The following is a 21,238-nucleotide window of genomic DNA, read 5'->3' as shown; positions in this document are numbered from 1 at the left end:
TAAATTTATGAGCTGAACTCTCTGCCAGTCTCGATCGCTCCATAACAATCTCAGCATAAGAGACAGGAGGTTAAAAATTCAAAGATTCCAGGGGTTGACTCCCCCAACCTTTTTATGTTTGTAGGGGAGCTTTGCTGTAAAGGTTTTAAACAATGGTGGGAGTTATTTGCAGTATTTATGTGACCATTAAAATGCAAACATAAAAAAACATTGACCCTTTAGGCTCAGCTGTATGATGTATTTATACTGTATATATATATGAATATAAATCTGCTGCAGTCATGTTGATGTTTAGTGGAATAATTCATGACAACTTGGGAGAGCTACAACAACAAAAGTCCCAATTTGTTCAACTATATGCTTTTGAGGAATCAGATTTATTTTATATTTAGTATTTCTAGTTTGACTCATATGGATGGCAGTTGATAAATTGAAAAGTCCTATAACTACATTGTGTCTTTAAAATGTGAGAAATGTGTAATAAACTGTCTTCAGTTTTTTGTCATAAAGATATTGATGGATGCTATTGTTGTTTGTACTAAAATAAGTTTTGATTTCCAGTATGTTTGAGAGTACTAAACTGCCTGTTTGTAATTATATTCTTTTTAATTTTATCCAACAGTGCCCTCCAGTGTTCATCTTAAGAAACTGTAGGCTACTAAATCAAACTTACAAAAACGGTCTTATAGTCACTTGTTTTGTATTTCTAAATTCCTGCCGTTTATTTTATAAAATATGAATTTCCCTTGTTAGACCCACATATGCTGTATGTCCTTTGGCAGATGTTCACAACTGTTCTTCTGACATACAGCGTGAACACTGTAGGTCTACAGTAAGAAAGCTAGTGGGAGTGCATGTTTCTACATGTGTTGAAGAGGTTGCACATGCAAAAGAGAGACAGAAACATTTGGAGCTTGGAGATTAATAAACACGATGAATATATAATAAAAATATTTTTTTTATTATACAAAAATAGCTCAACAGCAGGTCCAGCCTTTTAAAATAGGAAATGCTTATTTAAATAAAATGAGATAAATTAATTATTTTCTTCATTAATATGTGTTTGAAAATCCATACTCTTAGTATGAAAAGTTCATGCACAAGTAATACAAAAATATTATACACTGTATACAGTGAAATATAAATACTTAAAAAACACACTCATTTAGAACAGTTAAATCTTTGCTGTGCAAAACTTATTTTGACTGAAACAGAAATGCCCATTAGCTACAAAACTGTTGCACAAAATGCCAACAGGTATCTGTCTGCCGCTGCTTCATTTTGTGGGAAACATGACTCCAGTGGTGTATTTGGAAAGCCCTGTTTTTGCTGCGATCCACTTGTTGTAGTTGTTGACTTGTGTGTAAACCCCTGGTTTGTTCGGACTGGCGCAGCCCTCACCCCAGCTCACCACCCCGAACAGAAACATCCGACCTGACACTTCACACACCAACGGACCGCCAGAGTCACCCTGTGAGAGAAAGGCCGCAACAGCCAGTCAGAAATCACAACAAAGAAAGTAAGTAGCCCTACATAGTATGTTGTTATAAATAGATAAGATTCAGATTCCACTTTATTGTCATTGCACAAGTAAGAACAACCAGTACAACAAAATGCAGTTTTAGTAGTGCAATCATTAAAAATGTTTTTTTCCTTCATAGCGGTCCTTAAAAATACATAAACCACAGAATGCAGTAGGCCAGCTATGATCATGTTTAGTCTAATATTAAAGTGCATTAGCAATAAAGTCCAACACAATAGAACTAGCAAAGCAGTTTTGGTTTTATATGTGTGGGATTTTTTCACTTTGATAAATCCCACGATCTCTAAAGCTATGCTATTGCTCAAATAGTCTGACTGAAAAAGGGTGGAACTAGAAATCCTCACTGTTTTTTTTATCATTAATTCAAGAGCAAATTACTCCACGTACTCCACAATATGGATAGCCTACAGATTCTCACTGTATCATTTTGTTGGTAATCATTGTTGTATAATCACAATAATACACTTCAGTGATGCGCCTTTCAGACCTCATATTAAGCCTCTTACTGGGCTATGGCTTGAACAAACTTCAACATTAAACGCTGATGCAGTTTTAAATGTTTTATGATTTCAGAAAGGAAGAGGTTAACCAATATTTTATATTAATCCCATGTTTTGTTGTCAAATTTCATATCCGTAACTGCAGCTTTTAAAATTGTAGAATATTAAAAAGATTTCTTCTATAATAAAGTATTGGTTAATCTTATTGGTGTGGCCTTGACCAACTGCCACTTTGCTCGTTTGAAAGCCATGATGTCTCTCTTTAATGGGTTGGCCAAATTCTCTAGGCCGGAACAGCAGAAAGAGAGGGGAGGTAACCTGGCTCCTTATGACCTCATAAGGGGCCGCAGGCCTACTGTTTAATTCAAACACTTCCAAAACACCAAAGTAGACTATGAATACAGCGCGGACCAGATGCAAGCTTTTCTTTTGAAAAGTTGAAACTTAGGAATGGCAACAGCCGGGAGGGCATGAGACAGGAGACATGAGACAAGAGGTCTGCAGGCTGCCACAATAAGCCACCATCTCAAGCTCTTGACTGTGCAACCGCTGCAGCAATAGAAGTTACGACGGTTCTGAGCTTTTTCAGTGATCTGAGGAAGAAGAGGCGTTGTGGAGCTTTCTTGATCAGAGTAGAGGAAGCCTATTGAGTGTCTTGTGAAATGTGAACACCCAGGAGCTTGAAGTTGATGACCCGCTCTACTTCAGCCTCGCTGATGTGAATGGGTGTGTGGATGCATATTGCTTTACCGGAAGTTGACAATGAGTTCTTTGGTTTTGGAGGTGTTGAGCACAAGGTTGTTATTTTCGCACCATGCAGCTAAGTGCTGCACTTCCTCCCTGTAGGCTGATTAATCATTGTCCCTATAAAGGCTCACATGGATACTGACCATCTAAAAACAAAGTGATGACAGTTTTGAAGCTGCAGTACTGGGTTTGTTGCTTACCTTGCAGGCATCAGTGCTCCAGTCAGGGCTCCCAGCACAGAACATGTTCTCTGTGATGAGACCTCCATAGTACGATTCACTTGTACAGTCAGTCTTGGAGAGCAGTTTCACCTCAGCCTGCTTCAGGTACTGTGAGTAATGCCATGCCGCTGCAGACAACAGTGTCAGTTGTAAGAATCAGTAAACCGGCTGAGATATCATTAATGAATGTGTAGGTTAGAGGTTCTGCATGACATACTGTATCTCTCTCTCCCGAATCCTGCGATTTTGCACTGAAATCCTGCAGGAAGCTGAGTGTGAGATGGAGGAAGACACACTGTCCGGGCAGACGCTGACCTCACTGCACATCCTCCATTGCTGCTTTTGATCTTCAACAGTGCTGAAATGCAAAGACAAACACAGCTATGAGTCCTGCACACAAAGCACCCATTACAACTCTTTCTCACGCACACACAGTACAGTTGTGCGCACCTATGTCATTGTTGAAGTTGGACTCATTGTATTTTTGGTGGATGATCAGTTTTTCCACAGTGAATCCCTGCTCCTTCTCAGCATCTGTCTCATTGATGGCCATTTTCCCCAGGTATACAGACAGACGCTGGATGTTTGTCTCCTTACTGAACAAAAACCAAACACAAGGGGGTACGCATATGAGTCACATTGCAATCATAGTATACAAATTGTATTGGAGGAAATGATAGTGTGTTGTGTTTTCTGTCTCACCCATCAGAGAAGCAGTGTGCAGCTGTGAGAACCCAGCATGGTGTGATGAGAGAGCCACCACAGAGGAAACGGTTACCCTGATGAAAGAGAGCAACGACCCACGGGTGCGACTCTATTGGTGTGAAAGACCCACCCACAATTTTATGCATCCTCCGCTCAGACACCTCTCCACATGTCAGTTCTGCGGGGACAGGACGAGTCAGTTGGTGATGATGAAGGGAATTACGAGGTGACATTGAGAAAAAAGTGTATTTAAACAACAAAGCTACCTGTATCCACAGCCTGTGGAGGTTTCACTGTTGGTGTAGAACCTGTACAGGAGCAGAAAACAGAGATCATTAGAAAGATCTAAATCAATTATATACAATGCTTCAATGGTTTATTAAATTGCCGATCAAATCTTACAGCTGGGAATGTTGCACAGTTGTCTCACAATCTTCTTTCCTTTTCGGACACGGCACCACGGCATCACGCTCTGGTCAGGATTCCTAGCATTCAAGTTAAATAATAGCCTGTTAAACCCGCAATATCTCTTCTTAACATTGCCTATCTAGGTCCCAGATTGGTGAATTAAAGTATACCTGCAGTAATTGTGGTTGCCAAGTCCCTTTGAAGCTCCTGAAGGGATTTTAAACTTGTTCCAGTTGAGACATGTGTTGCCCAATGTCGACTTAGAAACAAATCCCCTGTAACTGCTCCCATCCCCAGACCGACACATCTCTGGGGATCACATTACAGAGAGAGACAAGGACATTTAATGTCTGTCACCGGATGCAACAAATGCAGAATGTAAAGTGTTGCTTTGACAGTGTGCTTACCCTTGCCCCGGGGTTTAGGTGACCTTCTTTGTGAAAAAGCCTAAAAAGAAACACAGACTTTGTTGAGGCATATTTATAAAAATACTCGGACACCCTCAGTATGACATTTAAACCTAAAGTTACTTCCTTTTATTATTGCTTACCACATCAGTGCTGATAGCTGCAAGGATGACGAGGATGACGAACAGGTTCATCTATACTTCTCTTTTTTGGGGATATTTTTGTCCTAAGATAGACTGAAAAAAGAAGCAAAATTACAGAAATAGAACCCAACAAAACACGGAATTTAAAGGTCCTTACATGGAGTTTATCTTAGAGCACATGATAGGACAGAAACAAGTGTGACTACTGAACAGACATGTGCTTTCTTTGTCTGGGTTTAATTGTGCTCACGTTCAGTTCACACAGTGTCACATTTCTGTCGATTGTGTGTGTACATTTATTGCAGATGAAAAACTGTGCTGTGGAGCTTCTAATGTGAGAGCAACAGATAGAGCACGTCCACTGTGTGCGCTCTGTACTATAAACACAGTCTCTATCTGTACAGTGAGTGCAATAACAATTTAGGTTAGTTGATTACTGCATGACATTAGCACACCATTACATCACATTAGTTCTGCAATGTATACAGTTGAAACGTTGCATTTCTAGATATTTCTAGGACACAGTATCAACTTGATAATGACAAATAACATGGTTGTATGGTTAACATGTAATGCACAACTTACAAAAGGTTTTTTTTAGTTGAACAAGTGTTTAGCATACTATTAAATTACAGAGGTTAGTTGATATGGAATGCTTTGCGATCAGATTTTTCAAAGCTGACACTTGTGAAATTCAAGACAGTTGTTAAAGGTTTGTTTTTGTCTGAGCAATGTTATTCATGTGGAATTTATTTGTAAACAACCCATGTAACACCTATTATTATTTTACTTTTCACATTTCTGTTGTATTGATGTTGAGTGTAATTTTAGTTTTGGCTTCTTGTTTTAATCTTTCTTTACTTTTCATTTTTCAGAATTTTAGTTTCTTTCTATTCTAATTGCAGTATGCATTGGAGAGTGCCCAGATCAAGGCCCTCTGAGGGTTTTTTGCATCTCTCCATCACATCTTTTATTGATTATGTGTATGTTACATGTAGTAGATGCCCATGTGTAAACCAATACACTAAACTAAAGCCATAAAACGTTCGTCTCTGTGCGTTTGCGTCCCTTCTACTATCTGTGTGAATGGTTCCTCTTGTGTGTTTGTGTAGTGTGTCCTCTTCCCCGGGCCATTATAACAAATCCAATTTGTGATTTGGGTTCTGACCTATCATTTATACTTCAAGATTAATGCAGTAAAGTAAAACAACTTCTTATATTTTGCCGAATGTCACAGAAGCTTTGTCAGATATATAGTTACCTTTCTGTCCAAACTTGCAATCCTGGTGAAGTTCTTTGTTATTTCTTCCAGCTGAGGGGACTGTTATCTCTTCTCTGTATCCTCTGATAGGCACCTTTGTTGTGGCAGGACTCTGATGTTAGTTGCTCTGGTGTTGCTGTGCTGATGAACCTCCCATTTAAAAACACACAGACTACAAGTGGGAGGGGTTAAGGAGAACTATGACAACATCACTGGGGCTCAATAGCTGATGAAAAGTCTTAAATAAAGTATCTGTTATTTCCTGTGACACATTCCGTGGGCACCGCCTTCTGCCACTATAACTACAGTGATATTGCTCAAAATAATATACCCATAATTGGTCATAAACGTACAATGGCAACTGCTGCATATGTGGATGAGCACATAAAATTATAAAGTAGATAATTAAAAAGTAGAATGGCAGATTTGAAATTAATTTGCTAAATTTAGTTACATTTTTTCCCATAAGAGAAATTGATTAGACACTACAACATATGCATTGAAGAAAAACACCTACTTCTTTGCTATAGGCATAATGTGATATTTTAATGTATAACAGAGGCATCCTTTCTACAGTCTAAACACAAACTAGTGGTCTTGGTGGCATCAGTTCAAACTGGTATGTAATCACTTGATCCTTTATGTTAAATTTCCACTCAAGAACTTGTGAAATTAGATAAAACATTTCCCCAAACAATATGGCAATGTTACATATGTTCATATGTAGGATATCTAATGCTCTATTGAAACACTTAACATTGATTCAATTGATTTTCCATTTTGTAAGTCTGTGTCATCAAAGTAAAGGAAAGCTTTCTTCTGCTCTTTTGTGTGTCAATTCCAGCTAATGAAGACTAAAGAAAAGAAATAAAGAGAGATTTATTTAGACTTCTTATGTTGTCTTCAATGGGGGATACTTCCTCAGTTTAAACATCTCAATGATCAGGGATTCATCATCATTCATTATCTGTTAAGTAGTTGTAAATTCCTTATGTGTGTTTGACTTGTTTGGTTGGAGTTACATTCTGGTCCCTAGCAAAATAGCATACACCATTTGCTGCTTATACAAATTGCAGCTGTATGCTTTTGACCAGATCAAGTAACAATTAGCATGTCACTCATACGTTAGGAGTAATGTACATTTCTATTACTCATAGAATTGTTTTTAAAGCGATAACTTATACATCCATTCATAGTCTTGCATCATTAGGGACTACTTCTAAAAATCTTTTACCACCATGCAATGCATCCTCTTGAATCATCTTCCTGTGACTACATGCAAACAGCTGCATCATTAATCAAGACTCCTTAAAAGCAGGTATTCCGGAAATGGTGAACGAAAATTATTTTTTTTTACCAAATTAGTTTAACCAACTTTTTTACTTAAATCTGGTTTGGATAACAGAGCAGCTGTCTTTCAATACAACATTATTTGCACATCTTGCACTAATAATGTAACACAACGTCCTATAAGCATTGTTGTGGATTTTGCCTGGGGATTTCTAGACTGAAATCTCCCTTACATACCCCTATCAAATACTCTGACGCTTTTGTTACTCACATTTCCTCTTCTTTGGAGACAATGGCCACATATGACACCTATGGGCAGGGTTTTGTGGGCCGGAAAACGGAACGGGATGCAATTAAAATGTAAAACATATACAGCATGCACGAAGTCAGGAAGCATGACACAACTTAATAACACATAGTAATTACAAGTTTGACTCCAGTAGCCCTCTCTGATAAAATGTCAACTTTAAGCTTCACATTTGTGTTTTAGCAAAAATAGAACTAAGTTACCAGAAATTTTCCAACCCATGGAAACAAATGTGGTTGAAGCCAGCTGCAACCTACAGCAGAGTAGATTTGACTCAAGTCTTACCCCCCACCCCCAGCCCAGACTGGACGCCCGTCACGCTCCAAATACAGTCCTAAAGGCTTAAAACTCACCACTTGCAGTTCCTGGTATTTTCCTCTTGCTCTGATAAATATGTTCTTTGTGATTTTGATAAATCTCTACAGTTGCGTTAGCATGCTGAGAGGTGTTTGGACTCAAGCATAAGCTACCTGTGAACAGATGATGTATCCTGTTTTACACTGTACATACTTTATACTGTAATATATTCCTTTATTAACAAAAAGCCAAGCTTAAAAACCATAAAAGTAGGATTACTGCTTTGTTTAAAGCAGTAATATAATAGTATTTAAATATGATTACTGTTTTATTCCCCTGTAGAAATAGGGACACATCCTGCAGTGAACATTAAAATGTAAGAGCTACTGTATCTCTATAAACCGTGAGAGTTTGCACATAAAAAACCTACTGACATCTGCTCAGAGAAAAAGAGGAAGGAGAAACTAATAAATGGAAGCCTGCAGAAACAGTGTGATTCACAGTTTATTGCATAGCCTAATAAGAAGAAAAAAGAAAATTAGACTTCACAGATATAATTTCTATCTTGATCAAAGTGTGGTTGCCTCATGTGTGAGAGGAACTTTCTTTAAACCCCAAGAAGGGAAGTCAGTTCCTAATATTTCCTATTATCCGAATTCTGATCAATGGAACTTGTAACATGTGAAAAACATCTCAGACTCAAACCCTGCCAGTAACTTTAACTCTCATGTTTCCAAAGGGACAAACACGTGGTGAAACAGGCAGGAAACCATTGAGTTTCACAACTCAAGCCTTTTACATTTACATCACCAGACAATGACCGAATTTTAGTTTTCAGCTTCTCTATTGAATCATTAGATACCTTCTGCTTCCCCTTTCCAGCATACCAAGAAAAAGTAACATTCGGTGGAATAAAACTGTAAACCTCTGAGGCCAAACTCTTTTAATAAGAAGCCATGAGGGTTGGTATGCATGCATACGTTTCACTTGTGTAATTTTAACAATAATTATAACTTTTACTGTAGCTACTTTCAGTCCGAAAATGAATATATAGATTAATTTGGACATCTTAATAGTCTACAGACAGTAAATATAATTGACTTTCCATTTGTGCAACTTGTGGAGAGACCAACAAGATATTTAAATAAAATCAATTTATAATAATATAAATGCCATTAATGGTTGAACACTGGCTAAACAAATACCACATTTTGTTAATAGTTCTTCAATTAAATAACAATCTAAAAGCTGTTTTGCTTTAAAAAACTTAGTTTCACACAGAGGGGAACAAACATCAAAAGTACAAAGCAGTTGCAGAGCATTTGGTTTCATAGAACAGCACTGTCCCTCAAGATGGGCGAAGCGGACGCAATGAGGGCCTCATTGCTTTGTCTGTGTTGTCATAATCAGTGATTTATTGCACATTTCCCATGGTTTACTGTTAGCTCATCTTTTGTATAATAGATTGAGAAATCATGATTTCTCCCTGATGAAGTCAAACCTCTGGAACCCTAACCTGCCTACTACAGAATCTAAAATAAATGATTGACATTGTTAATTTGAAAAAACATTTTATTGTATCCCAATGTAATAGTCCATTGTCTTATTCTCAGTGAACGATTAGTTGGGCTTGAAACACCGATTTGTTAATGAAACTACAAAGTGCTCAATGTGTTGAATGTTACGAATATTTGGGAGTCTAGCTGGAGAACAGACTAACTTTTAGGAACGACCTGGAACACCTGGCTACCAAACAGAAGATCAAACTTTGATGTTTGTACAGAAAAAAAGGCATGTTTGTCTTGTGGAAGACTTTTTTTCAATTGTGTTTGCACTTGATTAATGGGGCAGCTATGATGTCTGCCATGGTGGCTACATATAGCCTAAGCCTATCATCAATGTTTTGTAAATTAACTGTTTTTAAAAAAAAATGACAAATAGACTGATAAATGTAATATTTTCAGACATTTTTAATTTTTGAAAAAGAAAAAACAATATCATCAATACCAACAATAATTTTGCGGCCCACTTGTAGTACCTGTGAGGACCCCTAGTATAGATTGTATGCATGTCAACTTTCTGCTTTCTGTTCACATCTAAACAGTAACAGGATGCTTGAAAAACTGGATTTAAATAAGCAATTACAATTGTAAGGAAACTAAAAAATAAACATGTCGTTGCTTTTTAAGATTAAAAAATTACCATCATACTCATAACTGATGTGGAACTGATATGGTGTATGCTTATGGGAACAAAACTATTTCTTACTGTAATGAGCTTCTGATTATGACTGAAGCTGCAGCTATGGCACCATCTAGTGAACACTTGTTTTGTCAAAGTTTCAGAAATTTAGTTCTTAGCTGCTACGGATCCATTGATTTTATTGTCAAGCAAGTGGAAAAATGAGTGGGTTTATGTAACACCCCTGTTGACATTAAATCCATCAGTTTAATCCGTTGACTGTATATTAACAGTCTACGTTTACACCTACACTTTGTCAGCTTCTTTGGTTGTGGGTCTGTTGGGAATTCCCCAACAGAGGGAGTGTTCCTGCAGAAAGAGGCTCTCAAACCAGACACGCATGCGCAGAAACAACGTCTGCCTGTCACAGTCTAGCTACACTTTCACTTTGCGTAGATATCGAGCAGCTTTTCACCTAAAACTACAACAAAAACACAGCATAAACCTAAACTTTAAAGCCGTGTTTGATGAACTGATAAGGGCGAAGGTATAATTTTTTCAGCTCAACCTTCTTGCTGAACACAAAATAAGAAAATGAACCGTAAACAACACGGTTAGCTAACTCTGAAGCAACAATGTTCAGCCGTCCAAAGTAACGTTAAGCTAACAACTCATCTGTCGACTCTGACCTCCTGGACAGGTAACTTCATCATGTTTGTGGAATGAGATGTTGCTTTTAGTAGACTTGTTCACTGAACCTGACATTGTAAAATTGGCGTTTCAGTAACAGCTACAGCTAACAATTTGCGAGTGATTAAAGTTAAATAAAACTGTCCTCGTGGGAAAATTAGGTCACTGTACAAAATATATGTGCGCCACATGAATATAAAAAACAATACATAAACTAATACAGTAATACTAAAAACAGCTGTAAAATAAAGTTAATGTATTTTAAAAGGCTATAATAAGTGGCTGTTTCTAATGAAGAGAAAATATAATACATTAATTAGTTGTAAAGAACAATTATCTGTTAAAAGTAGCACTGCAGATGTAGAGGCAGAAGTGTAAATACATAGTTAAAAAGGCTTTAAGAGCAGAAGCCTTGATGAAGATCTACAGCGTTGTTGACATAATGTTAGAGTGACAAACTTTCTATATTGACTTTTTTAGCTGAGGTCCCTTCGTATCCCAGCGGCTCCAGCAGACCTCACACTATGGAGCGATCTACACTTAAACAGAGCCAGCTGTGCGGCTCCTGGGAGATGAAGGAGAAACTTGGGACAGGAGGCTTCGGGCATGTCTACCTGTACCAGCACCTTGTAAGTTCTGCCATCCATCAGTATGCTAAGGAGAATGTAAACCCAAGACCCAAATGTATCTGTGGCTTGGTTAAATTCCCTGTCTGTGTTTTGAGCAGGAGTTGGGAGAGAAGATTGCGCTGAAACTTTGCCGCTTGGAGCTGAACTCCAAGAACAAAGACCGCTGGGGCAGAGAGATTCAGATTATGAAGAAGTGAGTGTAAATCATCTGCTTGTGTTCACAAAGCAGCCTATGCACATTTCCTTTTTGCTAGACCATCGCTGCATGTTTGGCTCTCTGTTTCTTTCTGTTTTAGGCTCAACCATGTGAACGTTGTTCAGGCCAAAGACGTTCCAGAAGAGTTGAGTTCCATTGCTTTAAATGACTTACCTCTGTTGGCCATGGAGTACTGCTCAAGAGGAGACCTCCGCAAGGTATCAGGTATATTATAAAGACCCCAAGCAATTTGATGTCTTTTTAAACATTGCACTGTTAACCTTTATACCTCCTTTTTAGGTGTTGAATAAACCAGAAAACTGTTGTGGGCTAAAGGAGAGTGAAGTCCTTTCGCTGCTCAGTGACATTGGTAATGTTTTCCTCAGCTTTTACTTTGACAAAAAGTCACTGTAAAGAAATGTTTATGCATAAATGTACATGGAATTGTTTTCTTTACAAACATAGGTTCTGGTATCCAATATCTTCATGAAAATAAGATCATTCACAGAGACCTGAAGCCAGAGAACATAGTTCTGCAGGAGGTTGGTGGGAAGGTAAACTTGTTTACTTTTGTATATGCATGCAGCCTGTGTTATGTTCAATTTCATATGAAGATTTTCTGTGCCTTGCTCTCATTGTGAAACTATGTTTTCTTATAGCTTGTCCATAAAATCATAGATCTGGGTTATGCCAAAGACCTAGATCAGGGCAGTCTCTGTACATCCTTTGTTGGAACTCTCCAGTATCTGGTAAGTGGTTGCATCAATAATGCAGTGCTCTGCATGCACGTTTTTTTTTTTTAATAGATGTAACAATCAAGCCTTGTTTAATAAATCTGTCTGTGTGTGTGCCAGGCTCCGGAGCTGTTTGAGAGTAAACCCTACACTGTAACAGTGGACTACTGGAGCTTTGGGACAGTGATCTTTGAATGCACTTGTGGCTTTCGCCCCTTTTTACATCACATGCAGCCTGTACAGTGGTGAGTCAACATAGCCGCAATGCATTTCTTTTCTGTATTCTGATGAACCTGGACATACACATGGCATTACAACACACATTTGGGGGATTTAACATTATACAATATCTCAATATATCAAAATTATAAACATACTAAACCAGGTTAAATTAAATTTGATTTTGAGCACTAAAGACTAAATCTAAATCTAAATATAAGGAATTTACGTATACACTTTATTATGTGTTATTTATTAATGTAGTGATTGTGACTACAACAGTTTTATAAATCTGCAAAATATTTGCATGATAAAGGGGGAGACAGTTATGCAGATCTTTTTCCCCTGAATGTTTGGAACATTTTATGGGTCTAGTTTCAATTTGTCGGCTTTAATGTCAGTTATCTCTGGTTGCATCTTGGCCTGCTTTTGTAGGACAAGTAAAGTCAAGAACAAAGGTCTCAAAGACATCATGGCAGTAGAGGACATGAATGGAGAAGTCAGATTCTCCCCACATCTCCCATATCCCAATAATCTCAGCAGGTAAAGAAAAAAATACATTTTTTTTTTTCATACCTACCAGTGAAGCGTCCCACATTCTAACTCGCATCTGTGTGTGTGTGTGTGTGTGTGTGTGTGTGTGTGTGTGTGTGTGTGTGTGTGTGTGTGTGTGTGTGTGTGTGTGTGTGTGTGTGTGTGTGTGTGTGTGTGTGTGTGTGTGTGTGTGTGTGTGTGTGTGTGTGTGTGTGTGTGTGTGTGTGTGTGTGTCCGCGCGTGTGTTCAAAGGCCGTTGTTGGAACCAGTCGAGTGTCTTCTGCAGATGTTGTTACTGTGGGACGCTGCAATGCGTGGTGGTGGACTGGATCCTGACACAAACAAACCGCATTGCTACACAGCTCTACAGAATATTCTCAACATGAAGGTTGATAATAGGGAGCTTGACTGGATTGAGACTCACCTAAACCAGATTTTACTGAGTGCATTTGTGGTTTTATATGTCCCAGTTGAGGACAGCACACAAAGCAAACCCCCAACGCTTTGTGCCTTTATTTCTCCAGGTGATTCATGTGTTGGACATGACGTCAGCACAACTGCACTCTTTGGTTTTGGGTGCTGAGGAGAGCTTACACTCCCTGCAGCTTCGTCTGGAGACACACACTCAGACCCACATCTCCCCGCTGAGTCAAGAGCTGCTGCTGGAGACGGGAATCTCCCTCGACCCACGCAGACTGCCCGCGCACTGTCTGCCAGAGGGATTGGTATGTGACACACACATAAACAAACAAAACTATTTCATGTTTAACAGGCCAGCCACAAGTATATATGCAGAGGACGACCTACTCCTTTTTTTATCTTCATGTTATTTTAAATATTGTTTTTTTGTGTTTTTTTGTGGAGTACAAATAAATAAGGGAAATAAGTTGGTTTGTAGGAAGGGACACATGTTTAGACAATATGTTGCAGACTGTATGAGTGCATACATTTTGCTTGCTTCCAGTCTGTCTAGCTTCTCTGGAAGAAAATGTTCCAGCAAATCTAAACCTCATAGACTAAACTTCAGCAAACCTCCACTTACACATGCTTTAGTATTCACAAGGATATTTGTTCTCTGCTTTCAGCGAGGTTGGGACAGCTCCATAGTTTTTCTGTTTGATAAGAGCCTGACCAAGTACTCTGGACCGCTGACTGCCAGACCTCTGCCAGACAGTGTCAACTTCATAGGTGAGATATATAACTGTATACTGAGCTGTACAATAATGTTCTAAAAGTTACTCTAGTCTGTTGTTGCTCTCTGGAAGCTTTCCTTTGGACTTGTAACGTGTTGACAGAATGCAATTTTTAGAAAAGAAAAATGTGTAAATAAAATTGAACGACAGTGTGCAAGATTGTTACGTTTTTACCCTCCAAAAACGTTGTTCTAGCAAATTCTCTTTATTTGTTGTCCAAGTTAATGTGGGAATTGTGTGTTGTCTCAGTCAGGGAGACTAAGACACAGCTCCCACTCTCTGCACTGAGAAAGGTGTGGGGGGAAGCTGTGAGCTACATCTGTGGACTGAAAGAGGACTACATTCGCCTGTACCAGGGACAGAGGGCTGCCATGTAAGTGCACAAACACGCACACATGTACATACACCTACACACTGAAACATCCTTACCTTGTATTTGTGCATGTGTAGGCTGAGCCTTCTGCGCTACAACACCAACCTAACACGGTACAAGAACCTGCTGTTCTCCCAGTCGCAGCAGCTCCGAGCCAAACTGGCTTTTTTTAAGACCAGCATCCAGCACGACCTTGAGCAGTACACCAAGCAGAGGCACATTGGCATCTGTGAGTGAGTTTTTATCTCCTGATGTTATACATCATTTAAAATAGTTACAAATGCTTTAGGTTATTTGCTGTGTGTTTTTCTGCAGCTTCAGAAAAAATGTTGAAGACCTGGCAGGAAAATGAAGATAAAGCCGATGGGTTTACAAAGGTAGGAATGTTGTTACTTACTTGCAGTTGTATCTTACTTGCATGATTTAAAAACACTACGTGCTAAGGGTGTTTTGTGCCGTAGGTTGCAGATGTGGGGTATCTGGATGAAGAGATTGTGGCTCTACATTCCGAGATCGTGGAGTTGCAGAGGAGTCCATTTGCGAGGAGACAAGGGGATGTAATGGAACAGCTGTCAGTATCTGTTATATGTACACTATAATCACATGTTTCAACACAATAGGCATGTGCCTATATTCAAAATAGGAATAATAATGTACTAAACATCTTTGAAAGATATCTGCTTGATTTGAAAGTAGTTTGCTGAAGTCTCACATTAACTTCAGATAAACTCATGATAAAATGAGGACATTGGATTTTGCCCCCCATCACTTTAAGTTGATGCATGTTAAGAAAGGGTCTTTTAATGGCCAGTACGGACAGAAGGAATTAATGACCTGACTAATTGTTTTCAGACAGACTTGAAAAAATGTGAGTCTATCATTAAAATATAGCTGCGTTATGCAAAAGTTAACTCTCACTCTTTTTGCAACTTTTTTCAGTGAGGAAAAGGCTATAGACCTCTTCAAGCAACTGAAAGCTAAATGCAAAAGTTAGTACAAATCATTACACATTTAAAATGATAAATGTGAGTTATAGGGGCTGCTGCTTTTTGTTGTTGATCATAGACTACAGTGGAATCTGATAATCCTTGTTGCTATGGATACAACTCAGTTGTATAACAAATAAGTTTAATGGCTGGCAAATGTGCAGATGGATTCAATGAACAAATGTGTCACAGGTGCCACCTCTGTTTAATTAAATCCTCAGCATAGCTGTTAATGTGATTAACCGGATGGTATGTATTATGTGTTTACATGACTGTGTCAGATGATAGTAGTACATAGATGGTCATAGTGGTATGTGTTCATACAGGTCCCGACCCGCCACATGGCTACAGTGACAGCTCGGACATGGTGAAGATGATACTCCAAACAGTTCAGAACCAGGACAGAGTGCTGAAAGACTTGTACACTCACCTTAGGTAATTCAACCAGAAGTGTCATCTAAACAGATACACACATACACATAAATGCAACTATGGCAAAATTCATTATACTGTAACCGAGGTATTATTTTACAGTTCTCTGTGTTTCTTTTATGGTTTAACTCACCTTTTGTTTGCTGTAGTACAATTCTGGTGTGTAAGCGACGCATCGTTGATTTGTTCCCTAAGTTGGAGAGGGCTGTAGAGAACATAAAAACTGCAGAGGCTGCAGTGATGCAGATGCAAATGAAGAGACAGAAGGAGTTCTGGTACCTCCTCAAGATTGCCTGTGTGAGTGTAAAACAAGAGGCACTACAGAAAATATTGTTAGCTGTTAGTGATGTTTTAGTAGCTTGAAGCTCTGCAGTGCTGTACCTAATGTGGTGTGGTTGTGTCTTCAGGCCCAGAGCAATTCTCCATCACAGTCACTTATGCAACAATCCACAGACAGGTAAGATCTGGATAAGTCACAAGTTTTACAGAGCTCAATATATATTTTAATTGTATCTAAAACAAACAGTGTTTAAAGGAATTGCCCAACTAAAACATAATGTGGCTGTTTTCTCTGTCATTTGCTACATTCTGTAAGATGAGTTTAAATGTGCAGAACAACTTGAATGATCTAAAACCAGCTGCTGGGTTTTGTACAAATCAAAAAGCTGCCACAAGAGGTCACCCCATGCACTTCAAAGTCTAGTATCTTAGGCCCTGTTTAGACGAGAACGCTTGCAGGTGAAAACCTTAAAATATTTATCAGATGTGCCTTTTGTTTAGATGGCAACATTGTTTTTGGGACTTAAAAACGCAAAAAACTGAAACCACCCTCCAGAGTGGAAATCTAAAAAATGCTCCACCGTTGTGTTCCCATCTAAAGGGTAAAAAAGCAAAAGTCTGAAGACAGCAGTGTGGAGAGAGACGAGAAAGAGGTGGTCAGGTAGTCTGTTGTTACGGAATAGGCTACAGAAATTATAGGCTCCTGTTATCTACAAGATTTTCAATAGCTCAATACTTAAATGATTTTGATAATATGGATAAGGTTGTTAAAGTCCAATGACCATATGTTGGCTAGTCAATTGAGCAAGAGTAGGCTACAACGTTGTGGATGAAGAGAAAGAGAGAGAGAGAGCAAGAGGCAGCGGGCAGAGGGGGGTCTACTTCAACTCCTCTGCCCGCTGCTTGAGAGCAAGAGGCAGCGGCAGCTGAAGGGCTGGTAGTGCACGTTTACGCTTTCTCTTCCGATCGTTTCTGTGTAAACAAATCCTTAGTAAGAAGAAGAAAAAAGACTCATAATAATCTCCTTAATTAATTACTATGACTTTAAGACAATAATATGAAAACCAATAACCTGACCTTAAACCTGAAAGATATTATTTTGTTTGTGCTCAATCCTGGCATTCATTGGCTCAGAGGTGGTAATCTCTGGAAAACACATCAATACAGTGAATTTAGAGTCTTTTGTCTCTTTTTCAGTGAAACTGTTCATCAGTTACTGGATGAGAATCAGCGTCATCTAAGTCAACTAACTTCTCTGTTGCAAGACGCCACCCAGGAGATGGAGCACAGTGTCATGGTACGGGGTACAGAAGTGAGGGAGTGTGTTCATGCATGTAAACAGATCCCTGAAAGCCTCTTACTTTTGACTATTTTCAACTGACCTGAATATTATTAGTTACCACATACGTGTTCACTGTTTGTACGTAGGTTAATACCTTACATTTGCATTCAGTATTTATAGATTCAACTATTGAGAATGGCATGAAAATGTTCAGTAGATGGTAGATGGAGAATGGTATGTTTAGTTGTATGGTATTAACTTGTTGGTTCTCTCTCCAGGATCAGGACTGGAGCTGGACTCAGTACGGAGCAGTGAAAGCCCAACCTCAGAAGCTGTAGAAAATGGCCAAAGACTCAGTGTTAGGAGTCCAACATAGTATATACTGTAAACAAGTGCCTTATCAGAGTTACACTATCTGAAAGCTTTGTGATTCCATACTGTGTATTTTACATACATGTAATGCTGCAATACAGTGTGAAACAGCATAACATTGCACTATAAGCTATTCATGTTTTAACTTAAATGTATATGTTTGAGTTTTAGCTGTAACCAAGACATTTATTTTACTGGTAATATTGATTTGAGTTAACATTGCTGCTGACAAACTATGCATGATGGAATGTGAATAAATATTTATAAATGTATGGCACATACAGTAGATTGTTTTTCAAGTTCTTTTCAGGTTTTAAACTGTTGAATGTAATATGTATCTAGTTATTTACATTCACACAGTGGACCAGACTGTTCATAAGACCCTGGGTTCAAAACATTTTTGGGTGCTGCTGAAATCTAAACAACAATGAGGCAAACAAGAGTAGAACCATCCATAAAATAATATAAATGAAAACAAGCGTACTTAAAGGCAGTGCATTTAGTCAGGACAGCTCATTGTAGTTTCAACAGAATATTATCTTCATTCTTATTTTATTCATTAAAGGAGGAAGAACATCGGTATACAGGTCTATCACGTGTGGAAGATGCCTTTAAACCATGCAAAATTAACAGCGTGCAAAGCGTAGGCTCTATATTAGTGGACAGAGCATCTGGTTTGGAAAATGCGGAAATACCATAAGCCTGCATATTTAATAATATGCAGTCTATGGTGCAAAGCAATGCTGCATATCCACCTTGTTTTAGTCATACTGACCTCCATCATTAACCCACATTATAGTTTAAGGTACGATTTTTGTACCATTTTATGGAAGAAGAGGAGGATGCTTGATCTGGCCCGAAGACAAGAGGAAGCACATTGATCACAAGTTTACTCCTTTGATTGGTGTCCCTTTTAGTATTGTATACTGTAGTACTGTGCATTGTAGGCTGCATAGGCGATGTACAATGAACACATTTTATGGCCCTGAACATTGTGCTTTCCATTTAACAGCACTGACTTCTCAATAGATTTTGACTGGTCGCAGGTTCATATTAACAAAGATCAAAAATTATAGTATCACACAGATAAAGGACAAGTTTGTGAGATGCAGGGTACAGTACTGTAAAAAAGGAGGGGGAAGAACAAAAATAAATTGCAAAGAGCAAAGCAGAGTAGTAATTTCTGATCAATTATGATAGAACATGTTTTTGTTCATCAAAAGAATGACAGAGAAATAGGAAATTTTGTTAAGTTATGCGTGCTCATAACTGAATAAATACACAGAGAGCTGCGTGTATGCTACGTGAACATTTGAACTTGTGTCACTCACATAAAAGTCCCTGTCCCATTATAGTTGACCTATGGTTCCCTTTACAGAACCCCTCCCCTCTTAAGTAAGAATCTCCCCCTGACATCTGTCAACAACCCTCAGAGGCAATACACTCTTATTGGCATAGTCTACAAAACTGAACCTTTCACAATTGAAGATGTATAAAATAATGTATTGTTATTTTTCTTTTCTTTCACAAAAGTCCCTCACAAATCCAGACGCTCTGGAAAGCGTGACACTCTTCCTGAGGTTGTCACAAATGGTGTGTTAGTTGTGAATGCCTGTCTGTGACTGCCTGTGTCACATCTTTTTAAACAAAAAAAATTATGTTGATTTAAGAAAATCAGGGACAATTTCTTATTTTTTTGTTGTTGCATTAAACCCTTCATTTCCTGCATTTTGGTGAATTTTTATACACATGTCTTTTTCTGAATCAATATGCCTGAATTATATATATATATATATATATATAATCAACAATATAAAAACATAATGGAATACTTTGCAATAAGGCTCTCAGGCGTTTGGTATTGCTTTGTGTTAAATTTTCCTTTAGATTGACTTATATTTAATAATATCTGAGTCAGCACACATGTAGCTCAAGCATCGTTTATTCTCCTCTTTTGCATCTTTTGTTGGGGATGTTACCTTAAATGTGCATGACAATTATTCATCTCAATGATTCATTATTCATTTTAATGTTTTAATAAACCCCTGGACTGTAATATTTCAAATGTTTGAGCAAGATTTCTGCTCATGTCCAAAACTGTGTACATTCAAAATATAACTCATATCTGCTCTCTGAGGTTTGATATTTTGTGAAAAATAAAGTTATAATTGGCTATTACAAGAATAAAGTCACTATATTTCAGAAAATAATCTACACTCACGCACCATAGCCTGCATGTGCAACATGTGATTGCTCTTGATGCGGTAGATCTGAGACCTTCTGACCGATTTAGAGCCCGGTTTGGGTCTCTGCCTTCGCTCATTCAGAGACCAGAGACTCTCTGGTCTCTGAATGAGCGAAGGTTTAGGGAAGTAGGCTACTGGGCTGTACGCTGCTCTACATCGGAGGGGGAAAACCGAAACTACGGCAGAAATACAGGAGTTTAAACGCGACACATCTGCCGCAGCTTGTCGACAGCAGAGCGCATTGTTTACTGACTGCTTGATAATGTATTTAATTTTGATCACTTTGTTTGATTTAAGAGCAGTGTTTGATTTTGAACGCGGGTAAAACTATTTTGAGCAAAAAAGGTTTTGTGGGTTTTGTGTTGAATGTTTTCAGAAAATGGAGCAAAAGAGTGTTTTAGCAATTGAAACTACAACAGGAAATGCAATACAGCCAAGGATCAGTGTTGCCAGTCGACTATGGTTAACCTTTTTCTGTTGCATGACTAAAACAACTTTAAACGTACACATGTTCCACCAAGACAAGTTCCTTCCGAGTCTATTTTGCAGCGGCACCGCGGCTTTTAATTTCCCCATAGACCGTCTATGGCTTTTCTCCTGTGCTTAGCTCTTTAACTATCTAAGGTGCTTAGCACCGCCCTGGACGATTGTGATTGGTTTAAAGAAATGCCAATAAACTAGAGCACGTTTCCCTATGTGAGACTGGCGTAGATGGCGGAAGACCTACTGAAACATCTAAAGGCATTGATTGGTTAGTTCTGGCTTATACAAACATGGATAATTAACATATTGTCGCTAAGCATCATGGGAAAAAGACAAACCCGTCGCATTTAAAGAAGAATTGACTTATTCGCCCTTTTGAAAAAAACGTTAACATCGTTTAAGCTGTAGGCTACTGTCATAAGAAACAAACTATATAGCGAGTGACAGGTTTAAGTCCAACACCCTGATAGTAAACGCTTTTGCTATTCAGTGCTCTATATACCATTTGACTGTAGCATTTTATTTGGATGTGAGGGCGATCTGGCTGCGACATCTGTCACCCCATTGATCGCTAGGGTTT

General features: G+C 38.5%; 2 protein-coding genes across 6 annotated transcripts; one reads left to right on the top strand and one right to left on the bottom strand.

The window, feature by feature from the left end:
• Positions 1–942: 942 nt before the first annotated feature.
• plaua (plasminogen activator, urokinase a) lies at positions 943–6,078 on the bottom strand. Of its 2 annotated transcripts, XM_032541737.1 has the most exons (12): positions 5,936–6,078; positions 4,675–4,767; positions 4,538–4,571; positions 4,468–4,474; positions 4,295–4,436; positions 4,119–4,201; positions 3,983–4,024; positions 3,714–3,894; positions 3,462–3,607; positions 3,229–3,369; positions 2,991–3,139; positions 943–1,471 (listed from the first exon to the last, which is right to left on the bottom strand). In XM_032541737.1, the coding sequence occupies exons 2-12, from the start codon at positions 4,677–4,679 to the stop codon at positions 1,277–1,279; spliced, it is 1,125 nt and encodes a 374-aa protein (XP_032397628.1). In that variant the 5' UTR covers positions 4,680–4,767; positions 5,936–6,078; the 3' UTR covers positions 943–1,276. The 2 variants fall into 2 exon arrangements, with proteins under 2 accessions (XP_032397628.1, XP_032397627.1); XM_032541736.1 differs by lacking the exon at positions 4,468–4,474 and having other exon boundaries at positions 4,295–4,433; positions 4,532–4,571.
• Positions 6,079–10,405: 4,327 nt separating this feature from the next.
• Positions 10,406–18,212, top strand: LOC116705198 (inhibitor of nuclear factor kappa-B kinase subunit alpha). 4 transcript variants are annotated; one of them, XM_032541151.1, is made up of 22 exons: positions 10,406–10,710; positions 11,186–11,329; positions 11,428–11,522; positions 11,626–11,743; positions 11,826–11,895; positions 11,991–12,079; positions 12,185–12,274; positions 12,380–12,504; positions 12,914–13,021; positions 13,265–13,400; positions 13,537–13,737; positions 14,098–14,200; positions 14,455–14,578; positions 14,656–14,807; positions 14,894–14,955; positions 15,040–15,149; positions 15,518–15,567; positions 15,891–15,999; positions 16,146–16,293; positions 16,404–16,453; positions 17,473–17,572; positions 17,836–18,212. In XM_032541151.1, exons 2-22 carry the CDS (start codon positions 11,225–11,227, stop codon positions 17,893–17,895), a joined length of 2,205 nt encoding a protein of 734 aa, XP_032397042.1. In that variant the 5' UTR covers positions 10,406–10,710; positions 11,186–11,224; the 3' UTR covers positions 17,896–18,212. The 4 variants fall into 4 exon arrangements, with proteins under 4 accessions (XP_032397042.1, XP_032397041.1, XP_032397043.1 ...); XM_032541150.1 differs by having other exon boundaries at positions 11,181–11,329; XM_032541152.1 differs by lacking the exons at positions 17,473–17,572; positions 17,836–18,212 and adding an exon at positions 16,578–16,701 and having other exon boundaries at positions 11,181–11,329.
• The last annotated feature ends 3,026 nt before the right edge of the window (positions 18,213–21,238 follow it).

The sequence above is a fragment of the Etheostoma spectabile genome, chromosome 17 (genome assembly GCF_008692095.1).
Source record: "Etheostoma spectabile isolate EspeVRDwgs_2016 chromosome 17, UIUC_Espe_1.0, whole genome shotgun sequence".
Taxonomy (NCBI): Eukaryota; Metazoa; Chordata; class Actinopteri; order Perciformes; family Percidae; genus Etheostoma; species Etheostoma spectabile.
Note: the sequence above shows the minus strand (reverse complement) of the source record. Positions and strands in the feature narration are given on the sequence as shown.